The sequence below is a fragment of the Entelurus aequoreus genome, linkage group LG22 (genome assembly GCF_033978785.1).
Source record: "Entelurus aequoreus isolate RoL-2023_Sb linkage group LG22, RoL_Eaeq_v1.1, whole genome shotgun sequence".
NCBI lineage: Eukaryota > Metazoa > Chordata > Actinopteri > Syngnathiformes > Syngnathidae > Entelurus > Entelurus aequoreus.
This window is the reverse complement of record NC_084752.1, coordinates 42,819,457-42,845,441: the sequence shown is the minus strand read 5'-3', so window position 1 is coordinate 42,845,441 and position 25,985 is coordinate 42,819,457. Positions and strand designations below refer to the sequence as shown.

General features: G+C 42.7%; 1 protein-coding gene across 2 annotated transcripts in view; it reads right to left on the bottom strand.

Moving 5' to 3' along the window:
* Positions 1-25,985, bottom strand: part of LOC133639766 (spectrin beta chain, non-erythrocytic 1-like) — a 60,123-nt gene that overhangs the window by 7,799 nt on the left and 26,339 nt on the right. For both annotated transcript variants that reach the window (XM_062033361.1, XM_062033360.1), the window contains 15 exons: positions 23,497-23,670; positions 21,436-21,527; positions 15,578-15,658; positions 13,177-13,292; positions 12,925-13,037; positions 12,669-12,856; positions 12,457-12,574; positions 12,240-12,398; positions 11,876-12,178; positions 7,794-7,947; positions 6,848-7,718; positions 6,642-6,779; positions 5,823-6,579; positions 2,278-2,480; positions 2,110-2,200 (listed from right to left, as the gene is read on the bottom strand). In XM_062033361.1, coding sequence (XP_061889345.1) covers positions 2,110-2,200; positions 2,278-2,480; positions 5,823-6,579; positions 6,642-6,779; positions 6,848-7,718; positions 7,794-7,947; positions 11,876-12,178; positions 12,240-12,398; positions 12,457-12,574; positions 12,669-12,856; positions 12,925-13,037; positions 13,177-13,292; positions 15,578-15,658; positions 21,436-21,527; positions 23,497-23,670 — 3,558 coding nt within the window. The remainder of the gene's footprint in view (positions 1-2,109; positions 2,201-2,277; positions 2,481-5,822; positions 6,580-6,641; positions 6,780-6,847; positions 7,719-7,793; positions 7,948-11,875; positions 12,179-12,239; positions 12,399-12,456; positions 12,575-12,668; positions 12,857-12,924; positions 13,038-13,176; positions 13,293-15,577; positions 15,659-21,435; positions 21,528-23,496; positions 23,671-25,985) is intronic.

Below are 25,985 nucleotides of genomic sequence, written 5' to 3'. Positions count from 1 at the left end.
AACCTCTACCCCCCCACCTCAACCCCGTCCACCTCAACCTCTCATAGTCTCTCTCAGGGAGAGCATGTCCCAAATTCCAAGCTGCTGTTTGGATAGATAGATAGATAGATAGATAGATAGATAGATAGATACTACTTTATTGATTACTTCAGGAGAGTTCCCTCAATAAAATTACAATTCCAGCAGCAGTGTACAGAATTGAGATCGAATTTAAAAAGTAAAAAGTAAATAATGGGGGTATAAATGGAAACAGAATAGAAAACTATTACAATAAGAATAAAAATAAAAAGCAACAATGAGAATAAAAATATAACAATAAAATAAGAATATAACAAGAGAAACTAGTAGTGACCATATTATGAAAAAGTATTGCACTGTTATTGTTTTGAGGCATGTTAAAAAAAATGATGCACTTTGTGACTTCAATAATAAATATTGGCATTTTTTTCCATAACTTGAGTTGATTTATTTTGGAAAACCTTGTTACATTGTTTAATGCATCCAGCGGGGCATCACAACAACATTAGGCATAATAATGTGTTAAATCCACGACTGTATATATCGGTATCGGTTGTTATTGGTATCGGTAATTAAGAGTTGGTCAATATCGGATTATCGGTAAAAAAGCCATTATCGGACATCTCTAATTTGAGGTATAATTAAGTGTTATATACATATAAATACAGACTATATCATTTTAGGTACATTTAAGTGTTGTATAAATATAAATACACACTACATAATTTTAGGTATAATTAAGTGTTGTATAAATATAAACACACACTATATCATTTTAGGTACATTTAAGTGTTGTATAAATATAAATACACACAGTATAATTTTAGAAATAATTAAGTGTTATATAAATATAAATACACACCATATAATGTTAGGTATAATTAAGTGTTATATAAAGATAAATACACACTTTAGGTATAATTAAGTGTTATATAAATACACACTTTAAGTATAATTAAGTGTTATATAAATATGCATCATATAATTTTAGGTATAATTGTTATATAAATATAAATACACCGTATCATTTTAGGAATAATTAAGTGTTATATAAATATAAGTACACCGTATAATTTTAGGGATAATTAAGTGTTATATAAATATAAATACACACTTTAGGTATAATTAAGTGTTATATAAATATAAGTACACCGTATAATTTTAAGTATAATTAAGTGTTATATAAATATAAATACACCGTATAATTTTAGGTATAATTAAGTGTTATATAAATACACACTTTAAATATAATTAAGTGTTATATAAATACACACAATATAATTTTAGGTGTAATCAAGTGTTGTATAAATATAAATACACACCATATATTTTAGATATAATTAAATACACACTTTAGGTATAATTAGGTGTTACATAAATAAAAATACACACCATATAATTTTAGGTATAATTAAGTGTTATACAAATTAAAATACACACCATATAATTTAAGGTATGATTAAGTGTTGTATAAATATAAATACACACCATATAATTTAAGGTATGATTAAGTGTTGTATAAATATAAATACACACCATATAATTTTAGGTATAATTAAGTGTTGTATAAATATAAATACACACCATATAATTTTAGTCACAATTAAGTGTTATGTAAATACAAATACACACCATATAATTTTAGGTACAATTAAGTGTTATATAAATACAAATACACACCATATAATTTTAGGTATAATTGAGCATTATATAAATAAACATTTACATTTCCTTCCATCCGCTAACTTTGCTGTTTGGCCTCCTGCCATTGGACTCACCAATGCCTCTTGTGGCAGGAAGTGGTAATGTGAGGAAAGATGAGAGTCAAGTAAGTTTGATACATTTTAATTGTTTTGATTGAGTTCTAATGCTGGCTTTGTCAATGTAAACGAATGTTTCCCATGTCAATAAAGCCCCTTTGAATTGAATTGAATTGAATTGAATTGAATTGAATTGAATTGAAAGGACTACTGCAGCTGCACAAATGTTTAAATCCCTGACCTGTACTTTGAGCAAGCACAGGTGACACAGTGCTCTCACTATCACACCCAGAGGAAGCACATGGTACTACAGCACACATTGCAACCTGACCTCCTGGCAGTCCTGCAGGAACTTCTGCACATCTCGGTTGTCCTTCAGTTGGATCAGAAGCTCCACCGCAGCCTCCATATTCTTCTTATGCCTGAAGAAAGCAGTTGAGGCACAATTATGGCCTTGGACCGAGACTGACTGCTTGGAAGAAACATCAAGCAAGCTCACCTGTCGTCCACCCAGGTGACTCGCTCCAGGATCCGCTCACTATTGATGTTCCCGTGGCTGGCCAGCCGCCTGCCGCTTTCCACCACACTGCTGATCTTGTCCTCGTTGGCGTCCATGGCAGTCATGAAGTCCTCCTGTTTCCTAATGGCCGCCTCGGCCGCCTCCAGCGTGGTGGGCATCTCCGTGTGGGCTAGGATGTAGGCCTGCAGAGGAACTGGAGCTAAAAGATTGCTGTTGGATCAGGAGCCTCCAACTCGGACATCGGCGACTCGTTCCAATTAATTTGCCAAAAGACCCAGAAGAATATGATTGTCATGACTGCAGTCCACCAGCAGATGGAGCTGTCATGACTGCAGTCCACCAGCAGAGGGAGCTGTCATGACTGTAATCCACCAGCAGATAGGTTAATGACTGTAGTCCACCAGCAAAGGGAGTTGACATGACTGCTGTCCACCAGCAGAGAGGCTGTCATGACTGCAGTCCACCAGCAGAGAGGCTGTCATGACTGCAGTCCACCAGCAGAGGGAGCTGTCATGACTGCAGTCCACCAGCAGAGGGAGCTGTCATGACTGCTGTCCACCAGCAGAGAGGCTGTCATGACTGCAGTCCACCAGCAGAGAGGCTGTCATGACTGCAGTCCACCAGCAGAGAGGCTGTCATGACTGCAGTCCACCAGCAGAGCGGCTGTCATGACTGCAGTCCACCAGCAGAGGGAGCTGTCATGACTGCAGTCCACCAGCAGAGAGGCTGTCATGACTGTAGTCCACCAGCAGAGAGAGCTGTCATGACTGCAGTCCACCAGAAGAGGGAGCTGTCATGACTGCAGTCCACTAGTAAAGGGAGCTGTCATGACTGTAGTCCACCAGCAGAGGGAGCTGTGATGACTGTAGTCCACCAGAAGAGGAAGTTGTCATGACTGCAGTCCACCAGCAGAGGGAGCTCTCATGACTGCAGTCCACCAGCAGAGGGCACTGTCATTACTGCAGTCCACCAGCAGAGGGAGCTGTCATGACTGCAGTTAACCAGCAGAGAGGCTGTCATGACTGCAGTCCACCAGCAGAGAGGCTGTCATGACTGCAGTCCACCAGCAGAGAGGCTGTCATGACTGCAGTCCACCAGCAGAGCGGCTGTCATGACTGCAGTCCACCAGCAGAGAGGCTGTCATGACTGCAGTCCACCAGCAGAGAGGCTGTCATGACTGCAGTCCACCAGCAGAGAGAGCTGTCATGACTGCAGTCCACCAGCAGAGAGAGTTGTCATGACTGCAGTCCACCAGCAGAGGGGCTGTCATGACTGCAGTCCACCAGCAGAGAGGCTGTCATGACTGCAGTCCACCAGGAGAGAGAGCTGTCATGACTGCAGTCCACCAGCAGAGAGGCTGTCATGACTGCAGTCCACCAGCAGAGAGGCTGTCATGACTGCAGTCCACCAGCAGAGGGAGCTGTCATGACTGTAGTCCACCAGAAGAGGGATTTGTCATGACTGCAGTCCACCAGTAGAAGGAGCTGTCATGACTGCAATCCACCAGCAGAGAGAGCTGTCATGACTGTAGTAAACCAGCAGAGGCTGACATGACTGCAGTCCACCAGCAGAGGGAGCTGTCATGACTGCAGTCCACCAGCAGAGGGCGCTGTCATGACTGCAGTCCACCAGCAGAGGGAGCTGTCATGACTGCAGTTAACCAGCAGAGAGGCTGTCATGACTGCAGTTAACCAGCAGAGAGGCTGTCATGACTGAAGTCCACCAGCAGAGTGGTTGTCATGACTGCAGTCCACCAGCAGAGGGAGTTGTCATGACTGCAGTCCACCAGCAGAGCGGCTGTCATGACTGCAGTCCCCCAGCAGAGGGGGTGTCAAGACTGTCGTCCACCAGCAGAGAGAGCTGTCATGACTGTAGTCCACCAGCAGAGGGAGCTGTCGTGACTGCAGTCCACCAGCAGAGGGAGTTGTCATGACTGCAGTCCACCAGCAAAGAGGCTGTCATGACTGCAGTCCACTAGCAGAGGAAGCTGATATGACTGCGTCCACCAGCAGACAAAGTTGTCATGACTGTAGTCCACCAGCACAGAGGCATCATGACCGCAGTCCACCAGCAGAGGAAGCTGATATGACTGCAGTCCACCAGCAGAGGAAGCTGATATGACTGCAGTCCACTAGCAGAGGGAGTTGTCATGACTGTAGTTAACCAGCAGAGGGGGGAGTTGTCATGACTGCAGTCCACCAGAAGAGGGAGTTGTCATGACTGCAGTCCACCAGTAGAGGGAGCTGTCATGACTGCAATCCACCAGCAGAGAGAGCTGTCATGACTGTAGTAAACCAGCAGAGGCTGTCATGACTGCAGTCCACCAGCAGAGGGAGCTGTCATGACTGCAGTCCACCAGCAGAGGGCGCTGTCATGACTGCAGTCCACCAGCAGAGGGAGCTGTCATGACTGCAGTTAACCAGCAGAGAGGCTGTCATGACTGCAGTTAACCAGCAGAGAGGCTGTCATGACTGCAGTTAACCAGCAGAGAGGCTGTCATGACTGCAGTTAACCAGCAGAGAGGCTGTCATGACTGAAGTCCACCAGCAGAGTGGTTGTCATGACTGCAGTCCACCAGCAGAGGGAGTTGTCATGACTGCAGTCCACCAGCAGAGCGGCTGTCATGACTGCAGTCCCCCAGCAGAGGGGGTGTCAAGACTGTCGTCCACCAGCAGAGAGAGCTGTCATGACTGTAGTCCACCAGCAGAGGGAGCTGTCATGACTGCAGTCCACCAGCAGAGGGAGTTGTCATGACTGCAGTCCACCAGCAAAGAGGCTGTCATGACTGCAGTCCACTAGCAGAGGAAGCTGATATGACTGCGTCCACCAGCAGACAAAGTTGTCATGACTGTAGTCTACCGGCAGAGAGAGCTTTCATGACTGCAGTCCACCAGCACAGAGGCATCATGACCGCAGTCCACCAGCAGAGGAAGCTGATATGACTGCAGTCCACCAGCAGAGGGAGTTGTCATGACTGTAGTTAACCAGCAGAGGGGGGAGTTGTCATGACTGCAGTCCACCAGCAGAGGGAACTGTCATGACTGCAGTCCACCAGCAGAGAGAGCTGTCTCAACTGCAGTCCAACAGCACAGGGACCTGTCATGACTGTAGTCCACCAGCACAGGGACCTGTCATGACTGTAGTCCACCAGCAGAGAGGCTGTCATGACTTTAGTCCACCAGCAGAGAGGCTGTCATGACTGCAGTCCACCAGCAGAGGGAGCTGTCATGACTGCAGTCCACCAGCAGAGGGAGCTGTCATGAATGCAGTCCACCAGCAGAGGAAGCTGGTGTTCTTATCTGCTGGGTCCAGACAGGTTCCTACCTGGCGGGTCCAGACAGGTTCCTACCTGCCGGGTCCAGACAGGTTCCTACCTGGCAGGTCCAGACAGGTTCCTTGCCGCCCCATCCAGACAGGTTCCTACCTGCCGGGTCCAGACAGGTTCCTACCTACCGGGTCCAGACAGGTTCTTACCTGCCGGGTCTAGACGCGTTTTTACCTGGTGGGTACAGACGGGTTCTCACCTGGTTGTTGAGGAGAGCTTCAGCCTGCTTGCTGTCCTTGAGGAACATTTGGTAAGCGTGCGATTGGGCCAGTAGGTTCTGTCGGTTCTCCCACATCGCCTGAAGTTCATTCCAGCCGACATGAAGCGCCTGCAGTCGCTGTCGCAGGAACACGTACTGAGCATCCGTTTGATTTTGCGTAACCATGTGCCCTATCTCACGCATCTTCTGATAGTCCTGGTCATAGTTGTGGATTTCATTCCTGAGGCCTTCGTGTTGACACATTAGCTTCTCGGCGTCCGCCAGCGTGTTGGGCATGTCCTCAGAGGCGATAGCAGTCTGAGTGCGGGAAAGCCAGGACTGGAAGTCATCCAGATCACGCAAAAACTGTTGCAACTTCCGGGCCTCACCCAGAGACTCTTCACGGTTCTTCAAAGTGTCCTTCAGTTCCTCCCAGATGGCAGAGATCTCAACGAGTTGGCCAGTGATGGCGCTGGCTTGGTCAGGATGCTCATCCGCCAGCCGATGAGCTTCGTCTTGCAAATCTTGAAGTTTCTGATCAATGGCGGCCAGGTCTCTTTCCATTCCGGTGAGTTTGCGCTGCAGGGCCATAACCCCTGCCAGGTCATTTCCCAGCTCCTGGGTTGAGTCAATGACCTTGGTCTTCTCTTTGATCCAGGACTTTGTCTCATTACAGTCAAGGTGGTAGTTCTGCATGCCCAGCGCAGAGTTTAAGGACTCCTTCTTGAGGTCCACCAGATCGCGGAACTGGCTCCATCTAGTGGCAGAGGAAAAAACAGAAATTTTCTACACATGAAGACATGTTCAAAGTGTTTGTACCTGTTGTTGAGTTTGTCCTGTTGGCTCCTGATGTCCTTCTCACCAGGATGATCGCTGTGAAGCAGCTGACGTGCAATCTGGTTTACCACAGCGATACGGGAGGCTTGATTGTTCATCTCTGGCTCCAGACTTTCAAACCTGACAAGCAGAGTGCATAAATGCAGGCTGGATTGAAGCCAGGCTTGTTGAGCATCTTGTGGTCTTACCTGTGCTGGACTACCTCCAAGTCTTCCAGCTTGTCAGGCATCTCCATGCTGTTCAACCACTGTTCCTTCTCCTCAATCCAAGCCTCACAGGCACCGACTTCAGTGACCATCTTGTAAAGAGCCAGAGTGTCCTGCAAAGACTGCTTCCTCAGCTTTGTGAGCTCTGAAACCTCCTTGTAGCGCTCCTCCATGCCCACCAGCCTCCCTTGCAGCTTGTCTGACTCCGCATCCTCTGGGGTCAGGGAGGCTACCTGCTCATATAGCAGGCCGATGACTGGGTGATAGCTGCTCACCACTGTTGCTGCATCTTTGTGCTTCCTGACCAAAGTCTGGGTGGAGAACTCATCATGACCCAGATCTCTGCTGGAAACAATGCGAAGAGCATCCAGGATGCAAGTGTCGGCATCATCTGCATCAGCCTGAAACTGGTGCAGTGCCAGAGCATCTTGCAGTACCGTCTTTCTGATGGCTGCCAGTTGCTCTAGTGCTGCCCACTGAGCCAGAAGATCCTGGATCCGCTCCTGGATCTTCGCTGCACCAAAGTGTTGTGCTTGCACCATGATATGGCCTTCTGCTATGGTGTGCTGCAGGTGTCCGCAGCGGCCGCTCATCTCATCCTCCAAGGTTCGCTGCTTGCTGAGCATGCGCATCGCCCCCGTCAGGTCCTTGCCGTGCTCAGCTGAGGACAGGATCTGCTCCTTTTCCCGGATCCAACCCTCCTCCTCAGCCATGTCCCAGAAGAACTTCCAGAGACGGCGGGACTCCTCAAGGCGGTTACGGCGGTTGACAGCAAGCTGAGTCAACTCCTGGTAGCAGAAGTCCAGATGGGAAACACGGTCTTGAATGACCTGAGGGTCACAGGGTTTGTAGCCTTCACAGACAGGAGGGACATGGCGATCAGAAGCTGCTTCTTGTTTCCAATGAAATTATGTCACTTCCTGCTCACCATTGTCGCTGGTAGAGTACTTGTGGGCGTTAGTGGAGACTGCCTTCACCCTGTCAGCCTGGACGCCAATGTGGGCCTCCACCAGAGCGTGCTTCTGCAGAAGGTCTTCCACTCCCAACAGATGTTTTCCATAATCCTGAGACAAAAGAAGCATCTGGAAACAAACAGGAGCAACAAGTGATCAGGATGGGGTCTTTTAGTTCTGGAAAAGGGAAGACTCCACTCTCCAGGACGCGTATCAGGTCAAAGCAGCATCATCACACCATTTCATGCTTTTAGCTTCTTTATTATTTTCCTGCGTACTCATTTACATTTCTGCCGAGTTAGTCAAACGGCTATTTTTCACACTGTGTCCTTTTCACCAAGATGAAGAGTTTTCCTTGTCAGAAGTTGCAAAACTATCTACCCTACTCCCCCCTACTCCCCCCTGGTGCTAAAGAAATGTATTCCGATTTGAAACAGATTTTTAAGAATAATTTTGAAATGTTGTTTTTTAGGCCACCTTCGGATCACTGGCTGCGCTGCGCGTATGCGTCGTACACACAAGGACAAGAAAGTTTGATCATATTATGCCTATTATACTCAGATTACTATACCTATATACATACAGTATATACCTTTATATATACCTAAACTGTATATACCCTTATATACATATATATACCTATACTGTATTTACCTTTATATACATATAGTATATATATATATGTATATATACATATAGTATATATATATATATACATATATATATATATATATATATATACCTATACTGTATATACCTTTATATACATATATATATATAAATATATGTATATATATATATATATATATACCTATACTGTATATACCTTTATATACATATATATATATATATATATATATATATATAAATATAAATATATATATATATATATATATACCTATACTGTATATACCTTTATATACCTATATACACTGGTTTCTTCTTCATATCCTCATAGTCACACCCAGCCCGCAGAAGTCAGGCAAAAGTCTGGGATGAAAGCCAGCTCATAACTAAAGAGGAGGAGTCTGTTGGACTCTCACATTTTCTATTCATGTAATATTTCAATAATTGTACTCCATTGCGGCCGGTCACCCAGAAGGGGGTCCCCACATCTGTAGCCCTCTCCCGACGTTCCTTCTTTCTCCCAGCTAGGGCGTTTAGAGTTTTTCTTGCCCAGATGTGGGTTCAGATCATGGAATGTTGTTGTGGTTTTTGAAGCCCTTTGAGGCTCTTGTGATTAAGGACTATGGCTAAGGGTTCACCCCTAACCCTCTACGTCTTCTACAACTTCTTCTACATCTTTGACTTCCACGACTTCCATCACTTTCACATCTTCCACGACTTCTATGACTTGTACTTCTTTTATTTCTTCTTAGTCTTCTACGACTGCTACGATTTCTAAGTTTTCTACATCTTCTATAGCTTCTACATTTTCTACGACGTCTTCTATGTCTTCTTGGTCTTCTACGTCTGCTGCATCTGCTATGACTTCTACTTCTTCTTGGTCTTCTCCTTATTCTACTTGTTCTTGGTCTTCTCCTTATTCTACTTCTTCTTGGTCTTCTCCTTATTCTACTTGTTTTTGGTCTTCTACGACTTCTACGTATTCTACTTCTTCTTGGTCTTCTACATATTCTACTTCTTCTTGGTCTTCTACGTCTACTACATCTGCTACGTCTGCTACGTCTTCTACTTGTTCTTGGTCTTCTACGTATTCTACTTGTTCTTGGTCTTCTACAACTTCTACGTATTCTACTTCTTCTTGGTCTTCTACATATTCTACTTCTTCTTGGTCTTCTACGTCTACTACATCTGCTACGTCTGCTACGTCTTCTACTTGTTCTTGGTCTTCTACGTATTCTACTTGTTCTTGGTCTTCTACGACTTCTACGTATTCTACTTCTTCTTGGTCTTCTACATATTCTACTTCTTCTTGGTCTTCTACGTCTACTACATTTGCTACGTCTGCTACGTCTTCTACTTGTTCTTGGTCTTCTACTTGTTCTTGGTCTTCTACGAATCCTACGTATTCTACTTCTTCTTGGTCTTCTACATATTCTACTTCTTCTTGGTCTTCTACGTCTACTACATCTGCTACGTCTGCTACGTCTTCTACTTGTTCTTGGTCTTCTACTTGTTCTTGGTCTTCTGCGAATTCTACGTATTCTACTTCTTCTTGGTCTTCTACATATTCTACTTCTTCTTGGTCTTCTACGTCTACTACATCTGCTACGTCTGCTACGTCTTCTACTTGTTCTTGGTCTTCTACGTATTCTACTTGTTCTTGGTCTTCTACGACTTCTACGTATTCTACTTCTTCTTGGTCTTCTACATATTCTACTTGTTCTTGGTCTTCTACGTCTACTACATTTGCTACGTCTGCTACGTCTTCTACTTGTTCTTGGTCTTCTACTTGTTCTTGGTCTTCTACGAATTCTATGTATTCTACTTCTTCTTGGTCTTCTACATATTCTACTTCTTCTTGGTCTTCTACGTCTACTACATCTGCTACGTCTGCTACGTCTTCTACTTGTTCTTGGTCTTCTACGTATTCTACTTGTTCAAGGTCTTCTACGACTTCTACATCTGCTACGTCTGCTACATCTTCTACTTGTTCTTGGTCTTCTACGTCTATGGTAAATGCTAATGGTAAATGGGTTATACTTGAATAACTCTGTTCTACCTACAGGGTACTCAAAGCGCTTTGACACTATTTCCACATTCACCCATTCACACACACATTCACAAACTGATGGCGGGAGCTGCCATGCAAGGCCCTAACCACCACCCATCAGGAGCAAGGGTGAAGTGTCTTGCTCAAGGACACAACGGACGTGACTAGGTTGGTAGTCTGCTACATATTCTACTTTTTCTTGGTCTTCTTTGTCTACTACATCTGCTACGACTACTACATCTGCTACGTATTCTACTTCTTCTTGGTCTTTTACGTATTACACTTGTTCTTGGTCTTCTACGTCTACTACATCTGCTACATCTTTTGCTTCTTCTTGGTCTTCTACGTATTCTACTTCTTCTTGGTCTTCTACGTCTACTACAGCGTCTTCTTGGTCTGCTCCGACTTGTAGGTCTTCTATACCTTGTATGACTTCTACATCTTTTACCTGTCTTACACCTTTTCTTCCACTTCTACGTCTTGTTGGTCTGCTACGTCGGCTATGTCTTCTTCCACTTCTACACCTTCTATGCCTGGTACGTTTTCCACGGTTTCCACGGCTTCTACGTCTTTTTGGTCTTCTATGTTTTCTACTTCTTGTTGGTCTTCTATGTTTTTTACTTCTTCTTGGTCTTCTATGTTTGCTACGTATGCTACCTCTCCTACAACTTCTACGACTTCTACTTCTTGGTCTTGTACGTTTTCTACTTCTTCTTAGTCTGCTACGACTTCTATGTCTTCTACGTCTTCTGCTCCTTCTATGACTACGACTTCTTATGTCTTATACGACTTCTACAACTTCTACTTCTTCTAAGACTTCCATGTCTATTACGACTTACGACTTTTACGACTTCTACGTCTTCTAGTCATTTATGTTCATTATAGTCTCTTCCATCATGTTGGTCACTTTTGTCCTCTTCATCATTGATCAATTAAAGAAAGTGTATTTTATATGAATGGGGGCAACGAACATATTATCAGTCTGGACCGACGCATTGAATAACAACTCTTAACACGACATCGGGGTGGGTTTCATCTACAGATTGTTATTCACAACCAAGCAGGAAGAAGAAGTTGTTGTAGCGTGCATACACACACTACACCACCATGACAACACATTCAAAACTTCACGTTCCACGACAAAGTCGGACTGATTTAGCAATGAGCCCGCCTTCCTTCACGACCTAATTAAGTCTAACTTAAGCGGGCTGGGCTGGACGGGAGAACAGTACTAAGAGGAACAGACCGAAAAACAGGGCAGCAGTATGGCAAGTAAAGGGCGGAGCTAGCTACTTACACCAAAGCAGATGGACTGGACCACTTTGTGAAAACCAGGCCAAAGAGATCCTGCTTTGGGACACAAAGCAAAAGGGAACAGACCTTCATTTGGTCCATCCAGTCCATGATGTGTAGCATCTCTTGGAAGACTCTCTGCAGGCCCAGGTTCATCTCCAGACGCTGCCTTCGGGCCTTTAGCAGCTCCAACAGGTACTCCCACAGCCGCATCACGTTGTCTTCCCTAGCGACGATGCGTTTGATGTCATGGTAACGCTCTGCCTCCAGTTCTTTGGCCACTGCGACCACAGCCTGCACGCGCTCTTCGTAGGCCGCAATGTCTGTCTCGATGGCCTCGTGTTTCTTAGTAGCCGCCTCCACCGCTTGAAGGTCCAAGCCAAAGTTGTCCTGGAGAGAAGGAGCAACGTGTAAGAAGTGTGGAGGTCTACTTGGTGCTCAGCATTCACACCTGTGAGACTAGTCTCTGGTTTTCACTGAGCCAGGTCTCCCTCATGGCCGCCTTGCGGTCCAAGCGTCTAGCCAGCTGCTCCAACTTCTCCTGACGAATGAGCTCTGTCCGCAGGGCCAGCTCCCTCTCATGCTCCGCCTTCTCCAGACTCTCCCAGGCCTGCAAGCACAAACCTCAGACCCCAAGCTTGGGGAGGACGTCCATAGAAGCTTCTGACCTTGTTGATGTCCAAGATGACTTTCCCCTCACGAGGTGTGAAGACCTTTTGGTTGTTGGCTCTCATTTTGCTCTGGATGGTGAAGAGAAGAACCTCCAAGTTCCCCTTTTCTGTGAACCTAAAAACTCCCAAAGACATTGGTTGATGCAGAAGAGGGGAGTCAGAGTGGAGGGGGTGGGGTTTAGATGAAGGAGGCAGAGTCTGATGCTTACTTTGGAGGTTTCTCCACAGTTCTGTAGGTGTTGAAGGCTTGAAGCTGCTGCTGAACGCCCAGCAGAGAATTGGCTAACTTCCTGTTGTTGAGGATGATGATGGTCTGTTGGATCCATTCCAGCAGGTCAGATGCCAGACACTCGTACTTCTCAATCATGGTCTCCGTCTCCATGGCGTGATCCAGCACCTGCACGTCAAGACAAAACCCGTCAGCTGACTTCCTGCCTCGGGTTCTTTCAGCCATTTCTGGGCCACCTTTCCGATCCGCTTGCCCTCCACCTTCAGAGCCTTCATCTTGGAGAAGTAGTGGTAGAAGGTAACCACGTAGGTGATGACCGACTTCTCATCCGGGTGATCCACGCTGATGTCTACAAGTTATATACAGCATATAGACTTATTTGTATTTATTGTATTTATTAATGACACTTGTATCAAGTTTTTATTATTTATTTGTATTTATTTATGACACTTATATCAAGTTTGTATTATTTATTTGTGATCCTTCACCTTCAGGGTCCAGGAGCTTGGTGAGGCCCAGGTGTTGCTCAGCCATGTTGAAGGCATTCTGCAGGTTGTAGTGAACGTTGGATTTCTTTAGCCTGTCAAAGTCCATCAAATCAGGCCTGGAAAGAAATTCAATCATTAATATCACTAAAGACACATTGAAGGAACATGAAGAACATGAACAATATGAGGAACATGAGGAACATGAAGAACATGAGGAACACGGAGAACATGAAGAACATGAAAAACATGAGGCACATGAAGAACATGGAGAACATGAAAAACATGAAGAACATGAGGAACATGAGGAACACAAGGAACACGAGGAACATGGAGAACATGAAAAACATGGGGAACATGAAGAAGATGAGGAACATGAAGAACATGAAAAACATGACGAACATGAAGAATATGAGGAACATGGAGAAAATGAGGAACATGAAGAATATGAGGAACATGGAGAACATGAAAAACTTGAAGAAGATGAAGAAGATGAAGAACATGAATAAGATGGAGAAGATAGAGAAGATGAAGAACATGCAGAAGATGGAGAAGATGGATAACATGGAGAAAATGGAGAAGATGGAGAACATGAAGAACATGAGGAAGATGAAGAAGATTGAGAAGATGGAGAACATGAAGAAGATGAAGAACATGAAGAAGATGGAGAAGATGGAGGACATGAAGAACTTGAAGAACATGAAGAAGATGAAGAACATGAAAAAGATGGAGAAGATGGAGAAGATGAAGAAGATGAAGAACATGGAGAAGATGGAGACCATGAAGAACATAAAGAAGATGAAGAACATGAAGAAGATGGAGAAGATGAAGAACATGAAGAAGATAGAGAACATAGAGAAGATGGAGAAGATGAAGAACATGAAGAAGATGGATAACATGGAGAAAATGGAGAAGATGGAGAACATGAAGAAGATGGAGAACATGAAGAAGATGGAGAACATGGAGAAGATGAAGAACATGAAGAAGATGAAGAACACGGAGAAGATGGAGAACATGAAGAACATGAAGAAGATGGAGACCATTGAGAAGATGGAGAAGATGAAGAAGATGGAGAACATGAAGAAGATGGAGAAGATGGAGAACATGGAGAAGATGAAGAATATGGATAAGATGAAGAAGATGGAGAACATGGAGACAATGGAACATTAAGAAGATGGAGAAGATGTAGAACATGGAGAAGATGAAGAACATGAAGAAGATGAAGAAGATGGAGAACATGGAGAAGATGAAGAACATGGAGAAAATGGAGAAGATGGAGAACATGGAGAAGATGGAGAAGATAAAGAATATGGAGAAAACAGAGAAGATGGAGAAGATGAAGAACATGAAGAAGATAGAGAAGATAGAGAAGATGGAGAAGATGAAGAACATGAAGAAGATGGAGAAGATGGATAACATGGAGAAGATGGAGAACATGAAGAAGATGGAGAACATGAAGAACATGAAGAAGATGAAGAACACGAAGAAGATGAAGAAGATGGAGAACATGGAGAACATGGAGAACATGGAGAAGATGGATAACATTAAGAAAATGGAGAAGATGGAGAAGATGGAGAACAGGAAGAACATGAAGAAGATGGAGAAGATGAAGAAGATGGAGAACATGGAGAAGATGGAGAAGATGAAGAAGATGGAGAACATGGAGAAAATGAAGAACATGAAGAATATGGATAAGATGAAGAACATGGAGAAAATGGAGAAGATGGAGAAGATAAAGAATATGGAGAAAACAGAGAAGATGGAGAAGATGAATAACATGGAGAAGATGAAGAACATGGAGAAAACGGAGAAGATGGAGAAGATGAACATGAAGAAGATTGAGAAGATGGAGAACATGAAGAAGATGGAGAAGATTGAGAAGGTGAAGAAGATGGAGAAGATGGAGAACATGGAGAAAATGGAGAAGATGAAGAAGATGAAGAACACGAAGAAGATGGAGAACATGAAGAAGATGGAGAAGACGGAGAAGGTGAAGAAGATGGAGAACATGAAGAAGATGGAGAAGATGGAAAAGATGAAGAACATGAAGAAGATGGAGAAGATGAAGAACATGAAGAAGATGGAGAACATGAAGAAGATGGAGAAGATGGAGAAGATGAAGAACATGAAGAAGATGGATAACATGGAGAAGATGGAGAAGATGGAGAAAATGAGAAGATGGAGAAAATGGAGAAGATGGAGAAGATGAAGAACATGAAGAAGATGGAGAAGATGGAGAAGATAGAGAAGATGGAGAAGAAGAACATGAAGAACATGGAGAAGATAGAGGAAATAGAGAAGATGGAGAAGATGAAGAAGATGGATAACATGGAGAAAATGGAGAAGATGGAGAACATGAAGAAGATGGAGAAGATGGAGAAGATGGAGAATGTGAAGAAGTCACCTGTGTTTATGGATGAGGGCGCTGAAGGCCATCCCGTCTCTCCAGCTTGTAGTGAAGTTGTGTATGTTGACGTCAGAATACCTGAAAACAACACAATACTGCAGTATTACAAGCATGTAGTACTACATGTATACAGTACTGCATGCCTGTACTTACAGTAATGGCTTCATGCAATAGATGTAGTATTAATGGATGTATTACATGAATGTATATAAGACGTAGTACTAATGTATGTACAGATATAGTAATATGTGTATAGCTGTAGTATTAAAGTGTGTGTATAGATGTAGTATTAATGGAGATTATTTATTTATTTGGTCATAAAAAAGTGAGTATAAATGGGGGAATGAGGTTTTCTGGGTTGGTGCACTAATTGTAAGTGTATCTTGTGTTTTTTATGATGATTTAATAAAAAATAAAAAATAAATGATTTATTTATTTATTTATTTTATTATTTGTTTCAATTTCTTGTGCGGCCCGGTACCAATCGATCCACGGACCGGTACCGGGCCACGGCCCGGTGGTTGGGGACCACTGAGCTACAGGATGTAGTTGCTTGCTCTTTCTCTGAGCTCGATTCTCATCTGCAAGCTGCCGCAGTTTTGCTTCGCCAGCTTTCAGTCCAGTGTTCACGGTGTGTCTCTAGCTGGATCTGTCCTGAGCAAGCTCTTCCCAGGTGTTCAGGTCCATGTCCAGCGCTTTCAGGTCACGCTTGCAGACATCCTTGAAGCGGAGATGTGGCCGTCCCGTTGTCCTCTTGCCAGAGGCAAGCTCTGCGTAGAGGATGTCTTTGGGGATCAGGCCATCGTCCATTCGACGCACATGGCCCAGCCATCGAAGGCGACGCTGACGCAAGAGAGTGACCATGCTGGGAATCTTGGCTTGCATCAGCACCTCGTTGTTTGTCACACGATCGCTCCATATAATCCCGAGGATGCGACGGAGGCAGCGCATGTGAAAGGCACTTAGCCTCTTCTCCTGCGAGGAATACAGAGTCCAGGATTCGCTGGCGTACAAGAGAGTGCTTAGCACGTAGGCACGATACACAGCGATCTTGGTGTTTATTGTCAGCATGCTGTTGTTCCACACTCTTTGCGACAACCTGGCCAAGGTTGTGGATGCCTTGCCAATCCTCTTGTTGATCTCTGCTTCCAGTGAGAGGTTGTCAGTGATGGTGGAGCCAAGGTATGTGAACTGGCTGTCGACCTCTAGTTCATAGTCGTTGATGGTGATACAGGGTGGTTCAGCATCTTGGGCCATCACATTTGTCTTCTTCAGACTGATAGTCAGGCTGAATTCGTTGCATGCCTTTGCAAAGCGGTCCATCAGGCTCTGTAGCTCTTCTTCTGTGTGGGTGGCCAGAGCAGCGTCATCTGCAAACAGCATGTCTCTGATGGTTACCTCCCGGACCTTGCTCTTTGCTTTTAGGCGAGCCAGGTTGAACAGTCGGCCGTCCGACCGAGTGTGGAGGTAAACACCCTCGGTCGACGATCCGAAGGCGTGCTTCTGCAGAACGGCAAAGAAGATGCCGAGGAGAGTGGGCGCGAGGACGGCCCTGCTTGACGCCACTGCAGATATCAAAAGCATCTGACGTCGAGCCGTCATATTAAACGGTGCCTTTCATGCCGTCATGGAACGACTTGATCTTGCTCAGCAGTCTCTGTGGGCAGCCAATCTTCGCTAGGACTGTGAAGAGCCCATCCCTGCTTTGGTCAGGTCTATGAAGGCCAGAAAGAGGGGCTTGAGCTGCTCTCTGCACTTTTCTTGCAGTTGTCTGATGGTGAAGACCATGTCAATGGTTGATCTTTCCGAGCGGAACCCGCACCGTGACTCTGGGTATACTCTATCAGCAAGCTTCTGCAGTCTGTTCAGGAGGACGCGTGCAAAGACTTTGCCTACGATGCTTAGGAGAGATATTCCTCTGTAGTTGTTACAATTGCTTCTATCACCCTTGTTCTTGTACAGGGTAACGATGTTGGCGTCTCTCATGTCCTGAGGTACTGCTCCTTCCTCCCAGCACTGACAGAGGAGGTCGTAAAGATGTTCCCTCAGTGTGCTGTCGCCGCACTTGATGACTTCTGGTGGTATGCCATCCTTCCCAGGCGCTTTCCCTGAGGACGGGCTCTCAGTGGCCTTCTTCAGTTCAGCCACAGTGGGTTTCTCGTCCAGTTCAGCCGTGAGAGGGAGGCTTTCAATGACTGCAAGGGCATCGTATGTGACTTGATTCTGTCTGGAGTACAGTTCGGAATAGTGTTCCACCCATCTCTCTATCTATCACCCATCAGGCAGGAGACTACGCTCCATCCAGACCCACACCTCCCGCCACCTGAACAGTTTTTTTCCCTCGGCCATCAGGCAAATGAACAATAACTCCTAACAGCAGCTCCTTGAATTACTTGAATTCCTTGAATTCCTTCTAAGTCTATCTGATAGCTCAGTTACAACTCTTTTTATTACCAAATATGTGTTATATGTTTTTATGTCGCACGTTTGCACCAAGAAAAATTCCTAGTTTGTGAACCCCTCTCAAACAATGGCAATAAAACTATTCTGATTCTGATTCTGATTCTGATTCTGATTCTTATCTGCTTGCCTTTGTCCCGGATGGTCTCGCCCGTGGCAGACTTCAGTGGTGCCGTAACCTTCTTGGTGGGGCCCATGGCTTTCTTGATGCCTTCGTACATGCCCCTGATGTTTCCAGTATCAGCCGCTAACTGGATGCTCTGGCAGAGCTGGAGCCAGTATTCGTTAGCACATTGCCTTGCTAGTCTCTGTCCTTTGCTCTTGGCAGATCTGTACACCTGCAGGGTCCTCTGACTGGGGGATCGCTTGTATTCCAGGTGAGCTCTGCGGCGTTCTTCTACGGCTGGAGTGAGTTAAGAGGAGTTGGCCTCAAACCAGTCGTTGTTCTTTGTCTGCTTCTTTCCAAAGACCATCATGGCAGTGCTGTGTACTGACTCTCTAATGCGGTCCCATCTGTCTATTGCTGAGCAACCAGGAGAATCTGAGTCTAGCACCTCGGAGAGAGATTGGGTGAATTCCTCTACCTTGTCAGGGTGTGCGGTCTTGCTCACATCTATGCGGGGTTTGCCCTGGGGCCTGGAGCGATGGATCTTCTTAGGCAGAAGTCTCATCTTGGAGTACACCAGCGAGTGATCAGTATCGCAGTCAGCGCTGTGAAAGGTGCGGGTAAGGAGGACGCACTTCAACGCAGATCGCCTGGTGATGATCAGGTCTAGCTGGTGCCAGTGTTTGGAGCGAGGGTGTCTCCAAGACACTTTGTGCTGAGGCTTTGTCTGGAAGAAGGAGTTGGTGATGCTGAGGTCATGGTATGAGCACAACTCCAGGAGTCGTTGACCATTCTCATTCATCTTTCCAACACCAAACTTGCCAAGACAGGAGGGCCAAGAGTTGTGGTCAGTGCCCACTCTGGCGTTAAAGTCACCCAGCAGTATCAGGTGCTCTTCTTTTGGGATCCTGTCGATAAGAGAGTCTAGCTCGTCCTTGGTATCCCTGGTAGCGCTGAGTGCTGGTGCATATACACTGATCAGGTTGACGTGCCCAGTGGTGGTGTGGAGACGGAGTGATAGCAGTCTTTCTGTGCCTTGTTGACAGGGTTCTATCATTCCCAGTAGAGAGTTCAGAACAGCAAATCCAACGCCATACTCTCTGGTTTCCTTGGCACTCTTCCCTTGCCAGAAGAACGTAAAGTTATTTACTCTGAGAGTTCCGGAGTCGGCAAGCCGCGTCTCCTGCAGTGGGGCAATGTCAACCTGTAGTCTCACAAGTTCATCGATCGAACCCTAGGGGTTCGGTGAGTCGGGCTCAGGGGTTCGGCGGATTGATTTATTGATTGAGACTTTATTAGTAGATTGCACAGTACAGTACATATTCCGTACAATTGACCACTAAATGGTAACACCCGAATAAGTTTTTCAACTTGTTTAAGTCGGGGTCCACGTTAATCAATTCATGGTAGAGGTCAAAACACACCCGACTCATCGTGTAAATAAAAACTTCTCCCTATCGGCGTATTACCGATACGGCAACAGCAGAAGTCAGACTGATTTGCAGGTGTGTAATTTGTTGTGAGTTTATGCACTGTGTTGGTTTTGTTCTTTGAACAAGGTGATGTTCATGCACGCTTCATTTTGTGCTCCAGTAATAAAAACATGGTAACACTTTAGTATGGGGAACATATTCACCGTTAATTAGTTGCTTATTAACATGCAAATGAGTAACATATTGGCTCTTAAGTAGTCATTATTAAGTACTTATTAATGCCTTATTCTGCATGGCCTTATTATAACCCTAACCCTCTAACCCTGGCCATAACCCTCTAACCCTAACCCTAACCCGATCCCTAAACCTAACCGAATAACTGTAAATTAATAATACCTGGGATTTATATAGCGCTTTTCTAAGTACCCAAAGTTGCTTTTACATGTAGAACCCATCATTCATTCACACCTGGTGGTGGTAAGCTACTTTCATAGCCACAGCTGCCCTGGGGTAGACTGACGGAAGCGTGGCTGCAATTTGCGCCAACGGCCCCTCCGACCACCACCTATCATTCATCATTCAATTCACCGGTGTGAGTGGCACCGGGGGCAAAGGGTGAAGTGTCCCGCCCAAGGACACAACGGCAGCGATTTTTGGATGGTAAGAGGCGGCGAGCGAACCTGCAACCCTCAGGTTTCTGGCACGGTTGCTCTACCCACTAATTAAGTCTTTGTTACTAAGAATATGTTCCCCTAGTGTTCAAAAAACTTTAAATTAAGTCTATGTTACTTAGAATATGTTCCCCATACTAAAGTGTTATCAAAAACATATAATAACTTTGTCTTGAATTTGAAAAAAAAGTAGGGTTCGGTGAATGCGCAAATGAAACTGATGGGGTTCGGTACCTCCAACAAGGTTAAGAACCACTGGCATAGATGTAGTATTAATGTGTGTATAGGTGTAGTATTAATGTATGGGTACGGATGTAGTATTAATGTATGGGTATGGATGTAATATTAATGTATGGGTAAGGATGTAGTATTAATGTGTGTGTATGGATGTAGTATTAATGTTTGTGTATGGATGTAGTATTAATGCATGTGTATGGATGTAGTATTAATGTATGTGTATGGATGAAGTATTGTGTGTATAGATGTAGTATTAATGTTTGTATAGATGTAGTATTAATGTTTGTATAGATGTAGTATTAATGTGTGTATAGATGTAGTACTGTGTGTATAGATGTAGTATTAATGTTTGTATTGATGTAGTACTAATGTCAGTATGCATGTCGTAATATTGAGTGTATAGATTGTAATAACCAATAAAAATAATCAATAACCAATGGAAATAATCAATAACCAATAGAGATAATCAATAACCAATAGAAATAATTAATAACTAATAGAAATAATCAATAAACAATAGAGATAATTAATAACCAATAGAAAAAAATCAATAAGCAATATAAATAACCAATGGAAAAAAATCAATAACCAATAGAAATAATCAATAACCGATAGAAAAAATCAACAGTAGAGATAATATATAACCAATAGAAATAATCAATAGGCAATAGAGATAATCAATATTCAATAAAGATCATCAATAACCAATGGAAATAATCAATAAACAATATAAATAATCAATATTCAATATAATTAATTAATGAGGAATAGAGATCATCAATAACCAATATAAATAATCAATCCCCAATGACAATAATCAATAACCAATAGAAATAATCAATAACCAGTAGAGATAATAAATAACTAATACAAATAATCAATAACCAATAGAAATAATCAATAACCAGTAGAGATAATCAATAACTAATACAAATAATCAATAATCACCCAGAAGTCTTCATCTGACACCACAACAGCAAAGCGTCTTTGGCAGATTTTCTTTCTTTGTTGTCTTCTGTTTCCACACTGATGTCCTGGATCTTTACAAAGTAAATATTGATTTACATTTAATAAAGTACATATTGATGTCCTGGATCTTTACAAAGTAAATATTGATTTACATTTAATAAAGTACATATTGATGTCCTGGATCTTTACAAAGTAAATATTGATTTACATTTAATAAAGTACATATTGATGTCCTGGATCTTTACAAAGTAAATATTGATTTACATTTAATAAAGTACATATTGATGTCCTGGATCTTTACAAAGTAAATATTGATTTACATTTAATAAAGTACATATTGATGTCCTGGATCTTTGCAAAGTAAATATTTATTCATATTTAATAAAGTACATATTGACAAATTATTATCACATTTAATAACGTCAATATTGACAAATATTTATTTGCATTTTATAAAGTAAATATTGAGAAATATTTATTTACATTTAATAAAGTACATATTGATGTCCTGGATCTTTACAAAGTAAATATTGATTTACATTTAATAAAGTACATATTGATGTCCTGGATCTTTACAAAGTAAATATTGATTTACATTTAATAAAGTACATATTGATGTCCTGGATCTTTACAAAGTAAATATTGATTTACATTTAATAAAGTACATATTGATGTCCTGGATCTTTACAAAGTAAATATCTATTTACATTTAATAAAGTACATATTGATGTCCTGGATCTTTGCAAAGTAAATATTTATTTATATTTAATAAAGTACATATTGACAAATTATTATTACATTTAATAACGTCAATATTGACAAATATTTATTTGCATTTTATAAAGTAAATATTGAGAAATATTTATTTACATTTAATAAAGTACATATTGATGTCCTGGATCTTTACAAAGTAAATATTTATTTATATTTAATAAAGTACATATTGACAAATATTTATTACATTTAATAAAATCAATATTGACAAATATCTATTTGCATTTTATAAAGTAAATATTGAGAAATATTTATTTACATTTAATAAAGTCAATATTGACACATTTTTACTACATTTTATGAAGTAAATATTGACAAATATTTATTTACATTTTATAAAATAAATATTGAGAAACATTTATTAAATTTAATAAAGTAAATATTGACAAAACTTTATTTACATGTAATAAAGTAAACATTGACAAATATTTATTAAATTTAATAAAGTAAATATTGACAAATATTTATTTACATTTAATAAAGTCAATATTGTAAATATTTATTTACATTTTTTAAAGTCAATATTGACAAATATGTATTAACATTCAAGTAAATATTGATAAAATTATTAATTTTTTTTTTTAAAGCAAATATTGATAAAAACAATTCATATATAAAATACTAAATATTGATAAAAAACATTTATTGACCTTTTAAAAAATTAATATTGATAAAAAACTCTGTTTTTAAAAAAGTTAATATTGATAAAAGAACATTAATTCATATTTAAAAAAGTAAATATTGATAATACGTTAATTGACATTTAAAAAAAGTAAATTTTGATAAAAACATTAATTTATATTTTAAAAAGTAAATATTGATAAAAATATAAATTCATATTTAAAAAAGTAAATATTGATAAAAAACATTAATTGACATTTAAAAAGTAAATATTGACATTAAAACATTAATTTATATTTAAAAAAGTAAATATTGATAAAAACATTGACATTTAAAAAGTAAATATTGATCAAAAACATTAATTGACATTTAAAAAATAAATGTTGATAAAAACAATTTACATTTAAAAAAGTGAATATTAATAAAAACATTAATTTCATTAAAAAGTAAATATTGATTAAAAAAAACATTAATTTATCATTAAAAAGTAAATATTGCCATTAAAACAGGTGAAATGTTGATTGTATTGGTCCTTCAGCTGCAGTTCCACTGTGTGACCAGCAGAGGAAGACAACACAAGTGGAAAGAGAAAAAAGAGTCGACCTCTGACCTCTAGGCTGAAAACAAGGGGAGGTGACAGGTGACCTGGAAGCGCAGGATGATGGTCCAGATGAGACCCAGGATCAGACGGTGGTTTCCATCCACGATGTCGTGGGAGCCCACATTCTCCAGGTGGACGTGCTGCTCCTTCAGGAACTGCAGAGCTTTGTCCACGTTCTCCAAACAGTGGATCTTCATCCTGCCCTTAGTGGGTGTGGGCTGAAACACATGTCACACTCTGTGTGTGTGTGTGTGTGTGTGTGTGTGTGTGTGTGTGTGTGTGTGTGTGTGTGTGTGTGTGTGTGTGTGTGTGTGTGTGTGTGTGTGTGTGTGTGTGTGTGTGTGTGTGTGTGTGTGTGTGGCTCGCTGGGTGTAGTGATGCGTCTAGTGCAGCATGCTAGAGAGACGTTTCATGTAGGGATGCATGTGACTCATAGCTCCTGCCGCTGACCGACCCAGCTGGGTAAAGGAAGCCGAGTGCGTAAGCCTTCTGAGGTCAGTACATAGCCTCTCCTTCACCAAGACCCCTCACCTTGCCTCCTCTTGGCAGCACACGGTAACTGGAATCTCGCGACTTCAGGCTAAAAGGTAGGGGATCGACCCGCTGCCTTTCGGGTAAGTCCAGGAAGACAAGGGCTAGGGCAGGGGTCGGCAACCCAAAATGTTGAAAGAGCCATATTGGACCAAAAATACAAAAACAAATCTGTCTGGAGCCGCAAAAAATTAAAAGCCATATTACATGTGTCATGAGATATAAATTGAATTAAGAGGACTTAAAGGAAACTAAATGACCTCAAATATAGCTACAAATGAGGCATAATGATGCAATATTATTGTACATGTCGCTAGCCTAAATAGCATGTTAGCATCGATTAGCTTGCAGTCATGCAGTGACCAAATATGTCTGATTAGCACTCCACACAAGTCAATAACATCAACAAAACTCACCTTTGTGCATTCAGGCACAACGTTAAAAGCGTGGTGGACAAAATGAGACAGAAAAAGAAATGGCATAAAACACGTCCTAGAAAGTCGGAGAAAGTTCTGCATGTAAACAAACTATACGGTGAGTTCAAGGACCGCCAAAATTAGTAGGACAAAACGGCGCTCGCCAAATACTCGAATCAGTGAAGCATGTTTAATATAAACAGTGTGATTTATAACAATTAGGGAGGTTTGTGTCATGTTTGTCCTCCTACAGAAACCATACTAAAACAAAAAAATAGATTTTTTTTCCCCTCATCTTTTTCCATTCTTCATACATTTTTGAAAAATCTCCAGAGAGCCGCTAGGGCGGCGCTAAAGAGCCGCATGCGGCTCTAGAGCCGCGGGTTGCCGACCCCTGGGCTAGGGGAGCACACCCTGAGAGAAAAGCACTGTGATGGAGGCACACGTAGGCGGGCCACGACAGACTGAGGGTTCCGGCGGCCTCTTGCCGCTACGAAGAGGTGCTGGTTGTCCTGGGTTTCCCCCTTGCCACCAGGCTCCATCTCTTTGTGGCGAAGATAGTGCGGCTGGGAACTGTGCACCCCCAGAGGCACTTAAAATGTATCACCGCACAGGTCTCTGCTTCTGACCTTGGTGGATCCAGAACAGCAATTGGATTCTGAAGCACAAAGTCTGGCGGCGTCAGGATGTCTGATAACGGGGGTAGGTTAGAATGAACCGGGAGCCTCTAGTTAGATCCCTGCACGACTGCGATACAGGGCTATAATGGTCGCTACCAGCTGGGAATTGAGTGGCAGCTGATTTCGGCAGACCCCTGTATGACTGAGCAGCCCTATTTAGGAGCCACACTGCTCACCCCAAAGTTGGGGGAAGGCCTAGAAAAGGTGGCCTAAACATTGCCCACTCTTCACACCCCGGGTAGGATACCGCACCTACCGGGACATTCCACTACTGTGGTCGAAAAACAAAAAGTAAACAAGTTCCCCTGAAATTGGCTACATGGAACATCAGAACCCTCCTGGACAACAACCCTGACAGGCCGCAAAGAAGAACTGCGCTTGTTGCTGCTGAGCTCAGACGTTATGGAATTGACATCGCCGCCTTGAGTGAGACCAGACTTCTGGATGAGGGATCCCTAAAGGAAGAAGACCAGGGTTATACCTTTTTCTGGAAGGGTTACCCTACAGAAGCTCCACATCACCATGGTGTTGGTTTGGCAATAAAAAACAGCCTGCTACCCAGTTTCACTGAAACACCTACCGGCATAAGTGAAAGACTCATGTCTGTCCGTATTCCCCTTGCAAAACACCGCTACGCAACTCTTCTCAGTGCCTATGCGCCAACTCTACCATCTGAGAATGAGGCAAAGGACCGTTTCTAGCAGGAACTAGATGAGGCCCTACAGCGCATCCCTAGCAGTGACAAAATCCTCCTGCTTGGTGATTTTAATGCCAGGGTGGGGAAAACCCACCTCATATGGAAAGGAGTGATTGGGAAGCTAGGTATCGGGAAGGTCAACAGCAATGGCATGAGGCTACTCAGTCTCTGTGCTGAGCATGACCTGACAATCACCAACACAATCTTCC